Source organism: Leucoraja erinacea, chromosome 27 (assembly GCF_028641065.1).
Source record: "Leucoraja erinacea ecotype New England chromosome 27, Leri_hhj_1, whole genome shotgun sequence".
Taxonomy (NCBI): Eukaryota; Metazoa; Chordata; class Chondrichthyes; order Rajiformes; family Rajidae; genus Leucoraja; species Leucoraja erinaceus.
This window is the reverse complement of record NC_073403.1, coordinates 29,099,130-29,114,091: the sequence shown is the minus strand read 5'-3', so window position 1 is coordinate 29,114,091 and position 14,962 is coordinate 29,099,130. Positions and strand designations below refer to the sequence as shown.

General features: G+C 50.8%; 1 protein-coding gene across 1 annotated transcript in view; it reads right to left on the bottom strand.

Annotated features, from left to right (window-relative positions):
* Positions 1 to 12,234, bottom strand: part of LOC129710387 (G patch domain-containing protein 8-like) — a 150,258-nt gene extending 138,024 nt beyond the window's left edge. Inside the window, 1 exon segment of the mRNA XM_055657351.1 lies at positions 12,120 to 12,234. Coding sequence (XP_055513326.1) covers positions 12,120 to 12,164 — 45 coding nt within the window. The 5' untranslated portion in view covers positions 12,165 to 12,234.
* Positions 12,235 to 14,962: the final 2,728 nt, after the last annotated feature.

Sequence of the window (14,962 nt, the reverse complement as noted above, 5' to 3'; positions counted from 1 at the left end):
ATGATCGTTTGTTTGTAAACTGTCAACATAGGCAGTCTTTGATTGTGTTAATACTCTGTTTATTTTTATTTTTTGAATAAAAGTGTTTGTATAATAAAAAAAAGGAGTGTCCCGTCCTGCCTTGCGAGTCCATTGTGATCATTCAGGTTTTTTTTCCCCGAAACGGATGAGTTTTCCGGCTTAATAAAAAATAATTAACGATTAAAAAGTGCGGAAATATAGGTGGGAATGCGAAGGGAAGATGTTTATCGCTTCGACGGGAAAATATGAGTAGAATGTGAGAAAATGGGAAGGCTATGGCCTAGCGTTTGGTCGAAAATAGAAAGCTTCTGCAGCATTTTTTGACTACCACACACATACAGCCACAAACAAGATGAAGAGTTTTAGTAATAGTCTAGATATAGGTAGTACTCATCATCAAATCACAAGAGCTGGAAAGCATGTTAACTTCATAATTTCAAAAAGTTACGCTTCATTTTAATGAAAAAAATTCAAGTATCACTTGACTTCTAATCTGGAAAGAAATTCACACCCTGCCCACCCCAAGGGGCGATGGCTGTCCTGCCAACAGTCTGTTTGTTTTTTCATTCTTTTTGTTATTTTTTTAGCATGTTAAAAGTTTGTTTTATGTGGAGGGAGGGGATAGGGGGAAACTTTTTTTCAAGTTCTTACCTTGCCGGAGATGTGAATCATTTTCGGATCACATTCTCCGGCGTGCTCTGCGGCCTTCCATCGATAGAGCAGGAGGCCTCCTCGGACCGACTTTGAACCCTATCACAGGGTACGGACTTAACATCGGAGCTGATCCCTTGCCTGGGATCGCTCCCACCGCGGACTTTACCATCAAGCTCGCAGTCGGGAGAGGCTAGTTGGGAAGCTCCAACGTCGCGGAAGGTTCAACCAGCCCCGACGCGAGGTTCGATCGCCTGGCGCGGGGGAGTTGACATCCCCCCGATGCGGGAGCTCATCATTTCGATGCGGAGGGTCCGAACGCCGCCTGTTACGGGAGACAAGATCGTCCCGTCAACGGGGGCTCGAGGCCCACGACCGAGGAAGAACTAAGGGAAGTACTTGAACTTTATTCAAGTTCAAGTGAGTTTATTGTCATGTGTCCCTGATAGGACAATGAAATTCTTGCTTTGCTTCAGCACACAGAACATAGTAGGAATTTACTACAAAACAGATCAATGTGTCCATATACCATTATATAAATATATACACACACATGAATAAATAAACTGATGAAGTACAAATAACAGATAATGGGTTATTAATGATCAGAGTTTTGACCGAGCCAGATTTAATAGCCTGATGGCTGTGGGGAAGTAGCTATTCCTGAACCTGGTCGTTGCAGTCTTCATGCTCCTGTTCCTTCTACCTGAAGATAGCGGGGAGATGAGTGTGTGGCCAGGATGGTGTTGGTCCTTGATGATACTGTCAGCCTTTTTGAGGCAGCGACTGCGATAGATCCCCCCCGATGGATGGGAGGTCAGAGCCGATGATGGACTGGGCAGTGTTTACTACTTTTTGTAGACTTTTCCTCTCCAGGGCACTCAAGTTGCCGAACCAAGCCACGATGCAACCGGGTCAGCATGCTCTCTACTGTGCACCTGTAGAAGTTAGAGAGAGTCCTCCTTGACAAACCGACTTTGCGTAATCTTCTCAGGATTTCGCCTTCCATCACAGTGAGGAATGTATATGAGTCACTGTGGTGGATGTTCATGTTAAAATGTGTTTTTTGAGTGATCTGTTGCTTTTAATTGTATGACTGACCTGGCGAATGAAATTCCTCATGTTGCAAAACATACTTGGCGAAAGAGTGTGATTCTGATTCTGTTTAATATCCGTACAAATTATTTCATAAATGCCCAGACGTTTAAGAAAGAACTGCAGATGCTGGAAAAATCGAAGGTAGACAAAAAATGCTGGAGTCGTGCCTGAAGAAGGGTCTCGACACGAAATGTCACCTATTCCTTCTCTTCGTAGATGCTGCCCCTCCCGCTGAGTTTCTCCAGCATTTTTTGTCTACCTTCATAAATGCCCACATTGGTTCTACTTCTGACACCATGACCTACACAACACATTGTACTATGACCCTGAGCTATTGAGATACAGAAGTGATACAAAGGACTAACAACACACATTGAATTCTAAATGATCAAATTCACAGGAAAAAAAAGGGAAGTTGTAAATGTAGATCAAAAAAAATGAAATTTAGGAATGCCATCCCAGTAATTATGCAAACGGTTTCTGTGGGCTAGGTACACAGTGGGTATAATTACAATCTGCCCATAAAGAATGGTATGCACTGATTTTTATATTTCAACAGACTCCAAAGTTTAATACAGAACATCTACATACGGCAAGTTCAAGAGCAACAAGGGATTTGGTGCTACCCTGAAAAAGAATAATAATAAATTTTATTTATGGGCGCCTTTCAAGAGTCTCAAGGACACCTTACAAAAATTTAGCAGGTAGAGGAAAAACATGTAAGGGGAATGAAATAAATAGTAGAGACATGACTAGTACACAAAGTAAAGACAGAAATCAATTCAAAACACAATATGAGGCAATTAATGCACAGATGAAAAGGGAGGGGGACGTGGGGCTAAGGATAGGCAGAGGTGAAGAGATGGGTCTTGAGGCGGGACTGGAAGATGGTGAGGGACACGGAATTGCGGATCAGTTGGGGGAGGGAGTTCCAGAGCCTGGGAGCTGCCCTGGAGAAGGATCTGTCCCCAAAACTGCGGAGGTTGGACTCGTGGATGGAGAGGAGACCGGCTGATGTGGATCTGAGGGACCGTGAGGGTTGGTAGGGGGAGAGGAGGTCAGTGAGATATGGGGGGGCCAGATGGTGGAGGGCTTTGTAGGTGAGGACCAGGATTTTGTAGGTGATCCGGTGGGAGATGGGAAGCCAGTGAAGTGGTTTGAGGACTGGAGTGATGTGATGCCAGGATTTGGTGTGGGTGATGAGTCGGGCGGCTGCGTTCTGGACCAGTTGGAGTTGGTTGATGTAGGTGGAGCTGATGCCAAGGAGAAGTGAGTTGCAATAGTCCAGTCGGGAGGAGATGAAGGCATGGATGAGTCTTTCAGCAGCGGGAGGTGTGAGAGAGGGTCTGAGTTTGGCGATGTTGCGGAGATGAAAGAAGGAGGTTTTAATGATATGGCGGATGTGAGGCTCAAGGGAGGGTGGAATCAAAGATCACGCCAAGGTTGCGGGCCTGGGGAGATGGGGAGACAGTGATGCCGTCGATGGTGAGAGTGGGGTTATTGATTTTGCTGAGTGTGGCTTTGGAGCCTATGAGGAGGAATTCTGTCATCGCTGTTGAGTTTGACGAAGTTATGTTGCATCCAGGTTTTTATAACTGACAAACAGTTGCTATGGGAGAGGGGGGGGGGGGGCGGTTGTGGAGGGGGGGTTTGATGCCGAGGTAGATCTGGGTGTCATCGGCGTAACAGTGGAAGTCCAGGTTGAAGTGACGGAGTGACCAAGGGGGAGGATGTAGATGATGAAGAGGAGGGGGCCGAGTACGGAGCCTTGGGGAACGCCTTGAGTGACTGTGGCTGTAGCAGAGGTGTGGTTGTGGAGAGAGATGAAGTGGGATCTGTTGGAAAGGTAGGAACGGAGCCAGCTGAGTGCAGAGCCTTCAATGCCGAGGTCTTTGAGTCTGGTGAGCAGGATGTTATGGTTCACTGTATCGAAGGCTGCGCTCAGGTCGAGGAGGATGAGGATGTTGAGGGAACCAGTGTCAGCAGAGGTGAGGAGGTTGTTGAGGACTTTGAGGAGAGCAGTTTCTGGGCTATGGAGGGGGCGAAAGCCAGATTGAAGGGGTCAAGTAGGTTATAGGCAAGGAGGCGGGAATGAAGTTGCGACGCAACGATACGCTCCAGGGTTTTTGAAAGAAAGGGGAGGTTTGAGATTGGGCGGTGGTTAACTAGAGAGGAGGGATCAAGACCAGGTTTCTTTAAGATTGGTGTGACAGCAGCAGTTTTGAAAGCGGAGGGGACAATTCCTTGGGACAATGAGGAGTTGAAGAAACTAGTGAGGTAGGGGCAGAGAACGGGGAGGCAGGACTTCAGCAGGGGAGTGGGGAGAGGGTCAAGGGAGCAGGTAGTGGGTTTGGAAGAGCTGATGAGTTTGGAGATTTCAGTAGGGGTGACCAGGTCAATCTGGGAGAGGAAGCAGTGTGGAGGAGGGGTAAGGAGGTCAGTGGAGATGTTGAAAGGAGGGGCCTTAGTAGATGGTGGAGTAGATGCTGGGGAGTCGGGTACAGGAGATAAAGATTGATAGATGGTGCTGATTTTATCAGCGAAAAAGTGGAGGATTGAGTTGCAGATATCCGGAGTAGAGGTAGGGAGAGTGTAGAGGGAACTGCAGATGCTGGAGAATCGAAGGTTACACAAAAAAGCTGGAGAAACTCAAGCAGCATCTATGGAGCGAAGAAATGGCAACGTTTCGGGCCGAAACCCTTCTTCAGACTGATCGGGGGCGGGGGGTGGGCGAGGACAAGAAAGGAAAAAGGAGGAGAGAGCCCGAAGGCTGGGGGTTGGGAGGAGACAGCAGGGGGGCTGAGGAAGGAGAGTGTTGGCTCGAGGCTTGAGGAGGTTGCCCACTGTGGAGAAGAGGGTTCTGTGGTTCAGGCAGGGGTCGGTGAATATGGAGGAGAGGTAGGCAGATTTTGCAGCAATGAGGGCATCTCTGTAGTCAGTGAGGTGGAGTTTGTAAGCTTCAAGGTGGACTGTGAGAGATGATTTATTTGTGAGTCGTTCGTCGGCGACCAGTCTGTTTCAGTTTATGAAGTGCAGGTGTGTACCAGGGTGAAGATGTGTTGAAAGTTACGGTTTCCAATGTACCCAGATTCTGAAATGGCAAACAATGCCATCCATGGATGGACACAAAATACTGCAGTAAAGGGCCTGTCCCACTTTCACGACCTAATTTACAACCTCTGCCGAGTTTGCCCTTGACTCATACTCGCAGCATGGTCATCACAAGGTCGTAGATAGGACATAGGAGGTCGTAGGTTGGTCGTAGCAGGTTGTGATGCTAGTCGTAGGTGCTCGTGGCATCAAGTAGGTCGGGGCGTTTTTTCAACACGATGAAAAATGTCCACAAATAAAAAAGGTTGTGAATTAGGTCGTGAAAGTGGGACAGGTCCTTAACTCAGCAGGACAGGCAGAATCTATGGATAGAAGGAATGGGTGACGTTTCAGATGGGACTCGAGCCAAAACAGCACCCATCCCTTCTATCCAGAGATACTGCCTGTCCCATTTTGTCTATCTTCGGTGTAAACCTGCACCTGCAGTTCCTTCCAACACACCATGCAGGGATGGGTTGAGTTTCTTGGCAGTTCTGAATGCTAACTCGTGCAAAGCATCGTCAATTCCATCATGCTTTGTTAATGGCGGAATGAATTTGGGGTGCCAGTGGTGAATCACTGGCTCAGGTCAATGAAAACCTGAATATTTATGGTGGGGGTTGAGAAGATTGGAACACTGCTGGTGACATTTCTGTTCAAAATGAGACTGGCGCAAAAAAAGTAATTCTAAACTGATTAGCACAAGATCTATTTTTGGAAAAACTGTTTGAATCAATTGAAGCAGCACATTTGTAAAATCAATCTAATCAAGCAGAATTTGCAAAATCATCTGACATATTTAGTGTTTTCTGAGGAAGTCTTAACCAGAGTTGAGCGTGAGGAAACAGTAAATGTCCTGCATTTGAATTGCCACAAAGCATTCAACATGTCTCACAAAGGTTAAGGCATTAAATAAAAATACATGGCATTGGAGGCAATATATTAGCAAATAGAGAATTGGTTAACATAGCATAATGGAGAACATTAATTTGTGCATTATGGAAGGAACACAGCATTGTTTCTATTGAGAAAAACTGTAGAAAGATGCAACAAAGGGATTTGGCTGTCATTGCAGACAAACACAGGGAATTAGTCTACCAATTTCAAAGGTCGGCTAGTGGAACATTGGTCCTTCTTAAGAGATAAGAGTAGGAAACTAGTGAAGTCTCACTGCAAATTATACCACATTAATGATATCACATCTAAAGTACATTAACACCTTTTGTCACTATTTAAAGGTTATTCATTGTTAGTAGATCAAGAAAGATTCATGGAGGGATTTCCTTACAAAGAAATATTAAGTAGAATGCAACTCACTGGAGTTTAGAAGAATGAGAGGTGATCTTTTAGAAATACATAGGTGGGAACTAGGGAGACTAGACAAAATATTTCCTTTCACAGGAGTCCAGAACCAGAGGACAGTCTGCACTGTGTACCTTGCAGAGTCCCACTGTATACTCACTAGGTACTCAATGTCTCCCCACATGCTCTTTCTTCTTCCATTTTGAACAGTCAAAAATCAGAAAGTTTGGGGATGATCAGTAATGATCACATTGAATGGCGGTGCTGGCTCGAAGGGCCAAATGGCCTACTCCTGCACCTATTGTCTATTGTCTATCCACGAGTTGGTGAGAGTGATACACTTTTTTCCAAAAGATGATTTTATCAATATCCATAAAGCATCCTTTCTGCCATCTGCCGTTTTGGTCTCCAAATCTGAGGAAAGACATTCTTGCCATAGAGGGAATACAGAGAAGGTTTACCAGACCGATTCCTGGGATGTCAGGACTTTCATATGAAGAAAGACTGGATAGACTCGGCTTGTACTCGCTAGAATTTAGAAGATTGAGGGGGGATTTTATAGAAACTTACAAAATTCTTAAGGGGTTGGACAGGCTAGATGCAGGAAGATTGTTACCGATGTTGGGGAAGTCCAGGACAAGGGGTTAGTTTAAGGATAAAGGGGAAATCCTTTAGGACCGAGATGAGAAAAACATGTTTCACACAGAGAGTGGTGAATCTGTGGAACTCCCTGCCACAGAAGGTAGTTGAGGCCAGTTCATTGGCTATATTTAAGGGGAGAGATGTAGTCCTTGTGGCTAAAGGGATCAGGGGGTATGCAGAGAGGGCAGGTGCAGGATACCGAGTTGGATGATCAGCCATGATCATATTGAATGGCGGTGCAGGCTCGAAGGGCCAAATGGCCTACTCCTGCACCTATTTTCTATGTTTCTATCTTGTAAATATCTTTGCCAATCTTGCCAAAATATTTGGAGAAACGTCCTGATCATTTTGGGCACTGACCAAGAGAACTTCAGCTGGTTGTGTGCCCCACTAATTGCATTTCAGATTCCAATGTACAACCACAAATAGAATAAGATACAATGTAGCTAGGGGTGCAAGACATGAAATTTTCCCAGATAATGAAAAAAAAAATTATTTCATCAATTTTATTCTTTATTATACAAAAGACCCTAATTGCCTTATTACACTCGCTCACTTGTACAAATTTAATCTGCTTCAATTTAGTATACCATTATTTTGAAGAATAAATGTATCAAATTATATTTAACTTGGAACATCATTCACCATTAAATTGAAGGGTGCAACGCTAAAAATACAACGGAAATTCAAAATGGAATAAAATTACAGTATCTTAGAGATTGTTCCTATAAAGGGCCATGTAAATGCAAGTTATTACATTCACATTTATTCAAGATAAGTAATAGTTTTAACCTGGGGTAAATGACAGGAGCTCAGTAGAGATATTATAAACCTAACTTATTTCATTTCCTCTACCCACACCATCCCCCAAATCCAGTGGCAGACACATGTCATCACATAACAATCATGAAAATGCTCATGAGCAGCTCCAACATATTTCCACTCCCTTCCTCAATAAGCAACAGCAAACGAACACAAGGTTAAGATGACTAATCTTGCTCAGCAGCTGAAGTATTAGCTGCAAAGCAAGAATTCTTTTTTTGTAAGCCAACATCTGCAGCTCCTTTTGTCTTCATGAGCAATTTGAATGAAATACACAGCACTAATCTAACCTTCAACATCTTCCTGCAAACAAGAGACCAAGTTGCCTTCACCATATACATATCGAGATTCACAGGAATATCCCTACACGTCACGGAATTACTTCAGCAAGATATTGTCAGAGCTAAAATAGCTGCTAGTAGACAACTATATTACAAAAGTTATAATACAACATTAAAAAAAAATTAATAAGCTGCTCAGCTGCCTACAGAGAAATCTACTCCACCAAAAATTAAAACTGCAAACAAATTAGGTTTACTGAAGGAAACTGTTCTTCCTAATATTACGCAATGACACCAATGATGAAAATCAGGAATATGCTATGGTAAACAATAATCACAGAAATCATACTAACAAAATCCTTTTTGGAATATCGCAGCATCTTTTAGGAGTTAAAAGTACGATGGAAATGTGACAGGGCAGGAAGGAAGACAGAAGAATGGGGAAGAGAGACAAGGGGAAGCAGGAGAGAGGAGGGCCATGCACGAGGAAGTTGGATGCCAAGGAAATGGGAAGCAGTGAGGAGACAAGGTGGAAACGGGGATACGAGGGAGGAGGCGAAGTGAAGTGTGGAAAATGGGGGGGGGGGGCGGCGAAGTGGAAGGGGAAGGGGAAGGGGGGAAGTGGAAGGGGGAGGGGAAGTGGAAGGGGGGGAGGGAGGGGAAGTGGGAGGGGAAGTGGAAGGGGGGAGGGGAAAGTGGAAGGGGGGGGAGGGGAGGGGAAGTGGAAGGGGGGGAGGGGAGGGGAAGTGGAAGGGGGGAGGGGAAGTGGAAGTGGGGGGGGGGGAGGGGGAGGGGAAGTGGGAAGGGCGATGGGGGAGTGGAGGGGGGCGAAGGGGGGGAGGGGAAGGGAAGGGGGCGAAGTAGAGAAGTGGAAGTGGGGTGGGGGGAAGTGGGGTATTGGGGGGGGCGGAAGTGGAAGTGGGGGGGGTATTGGGGGGGGCGAAGGGGAACGAAGGCGAAGTGGAAGTGGAGGGGGGGGGCGGAGGGGAAGTGGAGGGGGGGGGGGGGGCGGAGGGGAAGTGGAGGGGGGGGGGAGGGGGCGAAGGGGTGGAGGGGGGGGGGAGGGGAAGTGGAGGGGGAAGGGAGACGGGGGGGGGAAGTGGAGGGGGGCCGGAGGGGAAGAGAAGGGGGGGGGGGGGAGGGGAAGGGGGAGGGGGGACGGGGGGGGGAAGTGAAGGGGGGGGGGGGGGGGGCGAAGGGGAAGGCGAAGGGGGGGGGGGGAGGGGGGGGGGGATGCGGGGGGGGGGAAGTGGGGGGGGGGGGGGAAGGGGAAGTGGAGGGGGGCGAAGGGGAAGTGGAGGGGGGGGGCAGGAAGGGGACGGCCGCAAGTGGAGGGGGGGCGAAGGGGAAGTGGAGGGGGGGGCGGGGGAAGTGGAGGGGGGGGGGCGAAGGGGAAGGGGAGGGGGGGGGAGGGGGGGGGGCGAAGGGGAAGTGGGGGGGGGGGGCGGAAGGGGAAGTGGGAGGGGGGGAAAACAAGGCGAAGGGGAAGGAAAGTGGAAGGGGGGGGCAAAGGGGGAAGTGGAGGGGGGCAAAGGGGCAAAGGGGAAGTGGAGGGGGGCAAAGGGGAAGTGGAGGGGGGCGAAAAGGGAGGGGGTGGAGGGGGGCACAAAGGGGAAGTGGAGGGGGGGGGGCAAAGGGGAAGTGGAGGGGGGGCAAAGGGGAAGTGGAGGGGGGGCAAAGGGGAAGTGGAGGGGGGGCAAAGGGGAAGTGGGGGGGGGGGGGCAAAAGTGGGGAAGTGGAGGGGGGGGCAAAGGGGAAGGGGAAGTGGAGGGGGGGCAAAGGGGGAAGTGGAGGGGGGGGCAAAGGGGGAGGGAGGGCCGGGGGGGGGCGAAGGGGAAGTGGGGGAAGTGGAGGGGGGGGCGAAGCGGGAGGAGAAGGGGAGGGGGGGGGAAGGGGGGGAGGGGGATCGAAGGGGAAGGGAAGTGGAGGGGGAAGGGGGGAGTGGCGAAGGGGAGGGGGAGGGAAGGGGGAGGGAAGGGGAAAAAGGGGGTAGGGGGAAGAAGGGGGTGGGGTGGAGAGGGGGAAGTGGGAAGGAAGAAGGGGAAGGGGAAGTGGAAGATGGGGGGGGAAGAAGGGGAAGTGGAAGAAGGGGGGCGAAGGGGGAGTGGAAGGGAAGGGGGGGGGGAGAAAGGGGAAGTGGAAGGGGGGAATGGGGGGAAGGGGAAGTGGAAGGGGGGGGGGAAAAGGGGGAAGTGGAGAAGGGGGGGGGAAAGGGGAAGTGGAAGAAGGGGGGCAAGGGGAAGGGGAGGGGGGCGAGTGGAAGGGGGGGGCAAAGGGGGAAGGGGGGGACGAAGGGGGAGCAAGGGGGGGAAGAGTGGAAGGGGGGGCAAAAGGGGAGGGAACGGGGGGGCAAAGGGGAAGTGGAAGGGGGGGCAAAGGGGGAAGTGGAAGGGGGGGGGGGGAGGGGGGAGAGGGGGAAGGGGGGGGGGGGGGGGGAGGGGGGGGGGGGGGGGGGGGGGGGGGGGGGGGGAGGGGGGGGGGGGGAGGGGGGGGGGGGGGGGGGGGGGGGGGGGGGGAAGGGGGGGGGGGGGGGAAGGGGAAGTGGAAGGGGGGGGCAAGGGGAAGTGGAAGGGGGGGCAAAGGGGAAGTGGGGAGGGGAAGGGGGGGGAAGGGGAAGTGGAAGGGGGGGAGGGGGGAAGTGGAAGGGGGGGGCAAAGGGGAAGTGGGGGGGGGGAAAGGGGAAGTGGAAGGGGGGGGGGGAAAGGGGAAGTGGAAGGGGGGGAAAAGGGGGAATGGAAGGGGGGGAAAGGGGAAAGTGGAAGGGGGGGGAAGGGGAAGTGGAAGGGGGGGGGAAGGGGAAGTGGAAGGGGGGGGGGAAGAAGGGGGGGTGGCAAAGGGGGGGCAAAGGGGAAGTGGAAGGGGGGGGCAAAGGGGAAGTGGAAGGGGGGGCAAAGGGGAAGTGGAAGGGGGGGGCAAAGGGGAAGTGGAAGGGGGGGGGCAAGGGAAGGGGAAGTGGGGGGGGGGGGGGGCAAAGGGGAAGTGGAAGGGGGGGGCAAAGGGGAAGTGGAAGGGGGGGCAAAGGGGAAAAGGGGAAGTGGGGGGGGGGGGGAAGGGGAAGCGGAAGGGGGGAGCAAAGGGGAAGTGAAGGGGGAGCAAAGGGAAGGGGAGCAAAGTGGGGGGGGGAGGGGAAGTGGAAGGGGGGGGGGGCAAAGGGGAAGTGGAAAGGGGGGGGGGAAGGGGGAAGTGGAAGGGGGGGGGAAGGGGAAGTGGGTAGGGGAGTGGAAGGGGGGGGAAAGGGGAGGGAAGGGGGGGGTGGAAGGGGGGGGGATAGTGGAAGGGGGGGGATAGTGGATGGGGGGGTAGTGGAAGGGGATGGGGAAGAAGGGGAAGGGGAAGTGGAAGAAGGGGGAGGGGGCGAGGGGGAAGTGGAAGAAGGGGGAGGGGCGAAGGGGAAGTGGGGGACGTGGAAGGGGGGGAAAAGGGGATGTGGAAGAAGGGGGAGGGGGCGAAGGGGAAGTGGAAGAAGGGGGGAGGGGGCGATGGGGAAGTGGAAAGAAGGGGGAGGGGGGCGAAGGGGAAGTGGAAGAGGGGGGGGGGAGTGGAAGAGGGGGGGGAAGTGGAAGAGGGGGGAAGTGGAAGGGGGGGGAAAGTGAAAGAGGGGGGGGGAAGTGAAAGAGGGGGGGGAAGTGAAAGGGGGGGGGGAAGTGAAAGGGGGGGGGAAGTGAAAGAAGGGGGGGAAGTGAAAGAGGGGGCGTAGTGTGGAGGGGGGGGGGAGTGGGAGGAGGGGGGGAGTGGAAGGAGGGGGGGGGGGGATTGTGAAAGAAGGGGGGGGGGCAAAGGGGAAGTGAAGGTTAGGGTGGGGACACTGTTCTGGCCACACGGGGAGGTAGGACAACGTGTGTGTGTGTATGAGGGGAGGGTGGTGGAGATAGAGGAATGGAAGGTGTCGACACCGGGGAGGTTCTGGGGTGGGTTGCGGACAGTCGGGGGTGTGGAGGGGGAGAGAGATGGGGGTGCGGACCGAACCCGGGTGGGGTGACGATACCGGGGAGGGGAGGTGGTTGTAGCCGCCGAGGGAGGTGGAGCGGGATACGGACACGTTGGGATTGAGGGCTGTGCGGACACTGAATGTGTGTCAGCGGTCCCAGTTGCAAGCGCGGCCTCCGCACTACAGCGGGGTGGGAGCACTGAGCCCCTGGCACTGACACCGGCCGCCCTCACCGCCCTCACCACCCCGCCGCGCCCTGAGTGTCGCCGCCTCACCCTCATCACCTGGAAGTCCCGGTCCTCGTTGAAGCGAGCGAATTTGTCCGCCATGTTGCCCGCACTTGTTTTCCTCCCTAGGCCGTTCGCCGGCCTCCGCCAAACCCCGCCCCTTCCTCTGGCAGAGCCCGCCCCTTCCTCTGCGTCACCCCGCCCCTGCCCTGACAGCCAACCAGCGTCGCCGCCCCAGCCGCGGCTGCATGATGGACGGCCGGTCTGCCCAATCATGGCGTGTGACGCGGCACGGGGCATGCTGGGCGTTGTAGTCCCTATGTCTGCAGGGTGAGTGCCCTGCTCTTCAATGCTGTGTTGCAGCTGGCAATACTGCAAGTCACTGGCATGCTCTGGGCTCCGCTTCACTGCGGGCGGCTTCAAGCATTAAAGATGCTGATACTAAACCTAATGAAGGGCAGGACGTTGCATTGTCTGCAGGGTTAATGCTCTGCTGTACAATGCAGTGCTTGCAGTTATTATTGCACTATTATTGTTTGTATTTTATCTGTGCGTATATATATATATATATCTCTACGTGATTATGTGCGTATATACACACTGAACTATTTTCTCGTCATATTGTTTACAGTGTACTATGTTTACATATTCTGTTGTGCTGCTGCAAGCAAGGAATTTCATTGTTCTATCTGGGACATATGACAATAAAACACTTGACACATGAGCTTGCAATACTGCAAGTTACGAGTATGCGGTGTGCGCTCTTTGTTCAACTTCACCGCGGGCGGCTTCAAGCATTGAAGGTGCTGACACTAATTCCAATGAAGGGCCTATAAATGAGTCCTGTGCATGTTTTCTGATTTGCCATCTATTTATAGAATTTTGTCTTTTTACTATTTTTGGTGTAGGCAAGACTGAGAGGGCAATTTGCAATCTAACTATAGTACTATCATTTTCAGCATGGTGCAGAACTAGGTTTAACAGCTGGTGATAGTCACCCAACACATTCTCAAACAAAATGTTTGATTAGCTTAGGAACCTATGGTATTATATGTTTCCAAATTCCAGATAACCTAGATTCTTTATGTTCCATTCTCATTCACACCAGTTCATCCAGCTACCCTCTTCTTTTGTCGACCTTTTCCACCCCTCCAGGACATGAAACCTTGCTCCACATTGTTGCATCTGCTCATCACCCACATTCCTAACCACCTGGGTTTCTTCTCACTTGGCTCTTTTTTTTAGTTTTGCGTTAGTTTGGAGATACAGTGCGGAAATAGGCCCTTCGGCCCACCGTGTCCGCGCCGACCAGCTACCCCCTTGCACTAACCATATCCTACACCACTAGGGACAATTTTTACGTTTACCAAGCCAATTAACCTACACACCTGTAGGTCTTTGGAGTGTGGGAGGAAATCGAAGAAATCGGAGAAAACCAACACAGGTCACGGGGAAAACGTACAAACTCCATACAGACAGCACCCGTAGTCAGGATCGAAACCGGGTCTCAGGCGCTGTAAGGCAACAACTCTGCCTCTGTGCCACCGTGCCCGCCGTTTTCTATACCGGCCCTATCCTGTCTTCATCTGCCTATTATCTACCCAACTATCATCTATTGGGTTGTCTCAACACTCCCCTTCCCCCATCATCTCCCTCCCCCTCCATCTTATTTCATCTATCACCTTCGCACCTGTACTCCACAATTTGAGATTTGTAATAGAAAAAAACACGTGGGTAAAGTGCACATTGTCAGATTTTATTAAAGGCCATTTTTCTACATTTTGGTTTCACCATGCAGAAATTACAGCAGTGTTTATACATAGTCCCCCCATTTCTGAGCACCATAATGTTTGGGACACATGGCTTCACAGACACAGCCTCAGGGGTGCTTAAATGCCTCCTTAATGCAGGTATAAGAGAGCTCTCAGCGCCTAGTCTTTCCTCCAGTGTTTCCATCACATTTAGAAATTTTTATTGCTGTTGATCAACTTGAGGACCAAAGTGAGTGCCAATGAAGGTCAAAGAAGCCTTTATGAGACTGAGAAACAGGAATGAAACTGTAGAGACATCAGCCAAACCTTAGGCTTACCAAAATCAACTGCAAAGGGACTGGCAGGCCAAGGAAGACCTCCACAGCTGATAATAGAAGAATTCTCTCGATAATAAAGAAAAATCCCCAAACACCTGTCCGACAGATCAGAAACACTCTTCAGGAGTCAAGTGTGGATTTGTCAATGACCATTGTCTGTAGAAGACTTCATGAACAGAAATACAGAGGCTACGCTGCAAGATGCAAACCACTGGTTAGCCGCAAGAAGTACTTAAAAGAACAACCACAGTTCTGGAAAAATGGCTTGTGGACAGATGAGATGAAGATTAACTTATATGAGACTGGTGGCAAGAGCAAAGTATGGTGGAAAGAAGGAACTGCCCAAGATTCAAAGCATACCACCTCATCTGTGAAACACAGTGGTGGGGGTGTTATGGCCTGGGCATGTCTGGCTGCTGAAGGTACTGGCTCACTTAACTTCATTGATGATACAACAGCTGATGGTAGTAACATAATGAATTCTGAAGTGTATAGACACATCTTATCTGCTCAAATTCAAACAAATGCCTCAAAATTCATTGGCTGGCGGTTCATTCTACAGCAAGACAATGATCCCAAACATACTGCTAAAGCAACAAAGGAGTTTTTCTCAGGTAAAAAATGGTCAATTCTTGAGTGGACAAGTAAATCACCCGATCTGAACCCAATTGAGCATGCCTTTTATATGCTGAAGAGAAAACTGAAGAGGACTAGCCCCCAAAACAAGCATAAGCTAAAGATGGCTGTAAAACAGGCCTGGAAGAGCATCACCAGAGAAGACACCTGGCAACTGGTGATGTCCATGAATTGC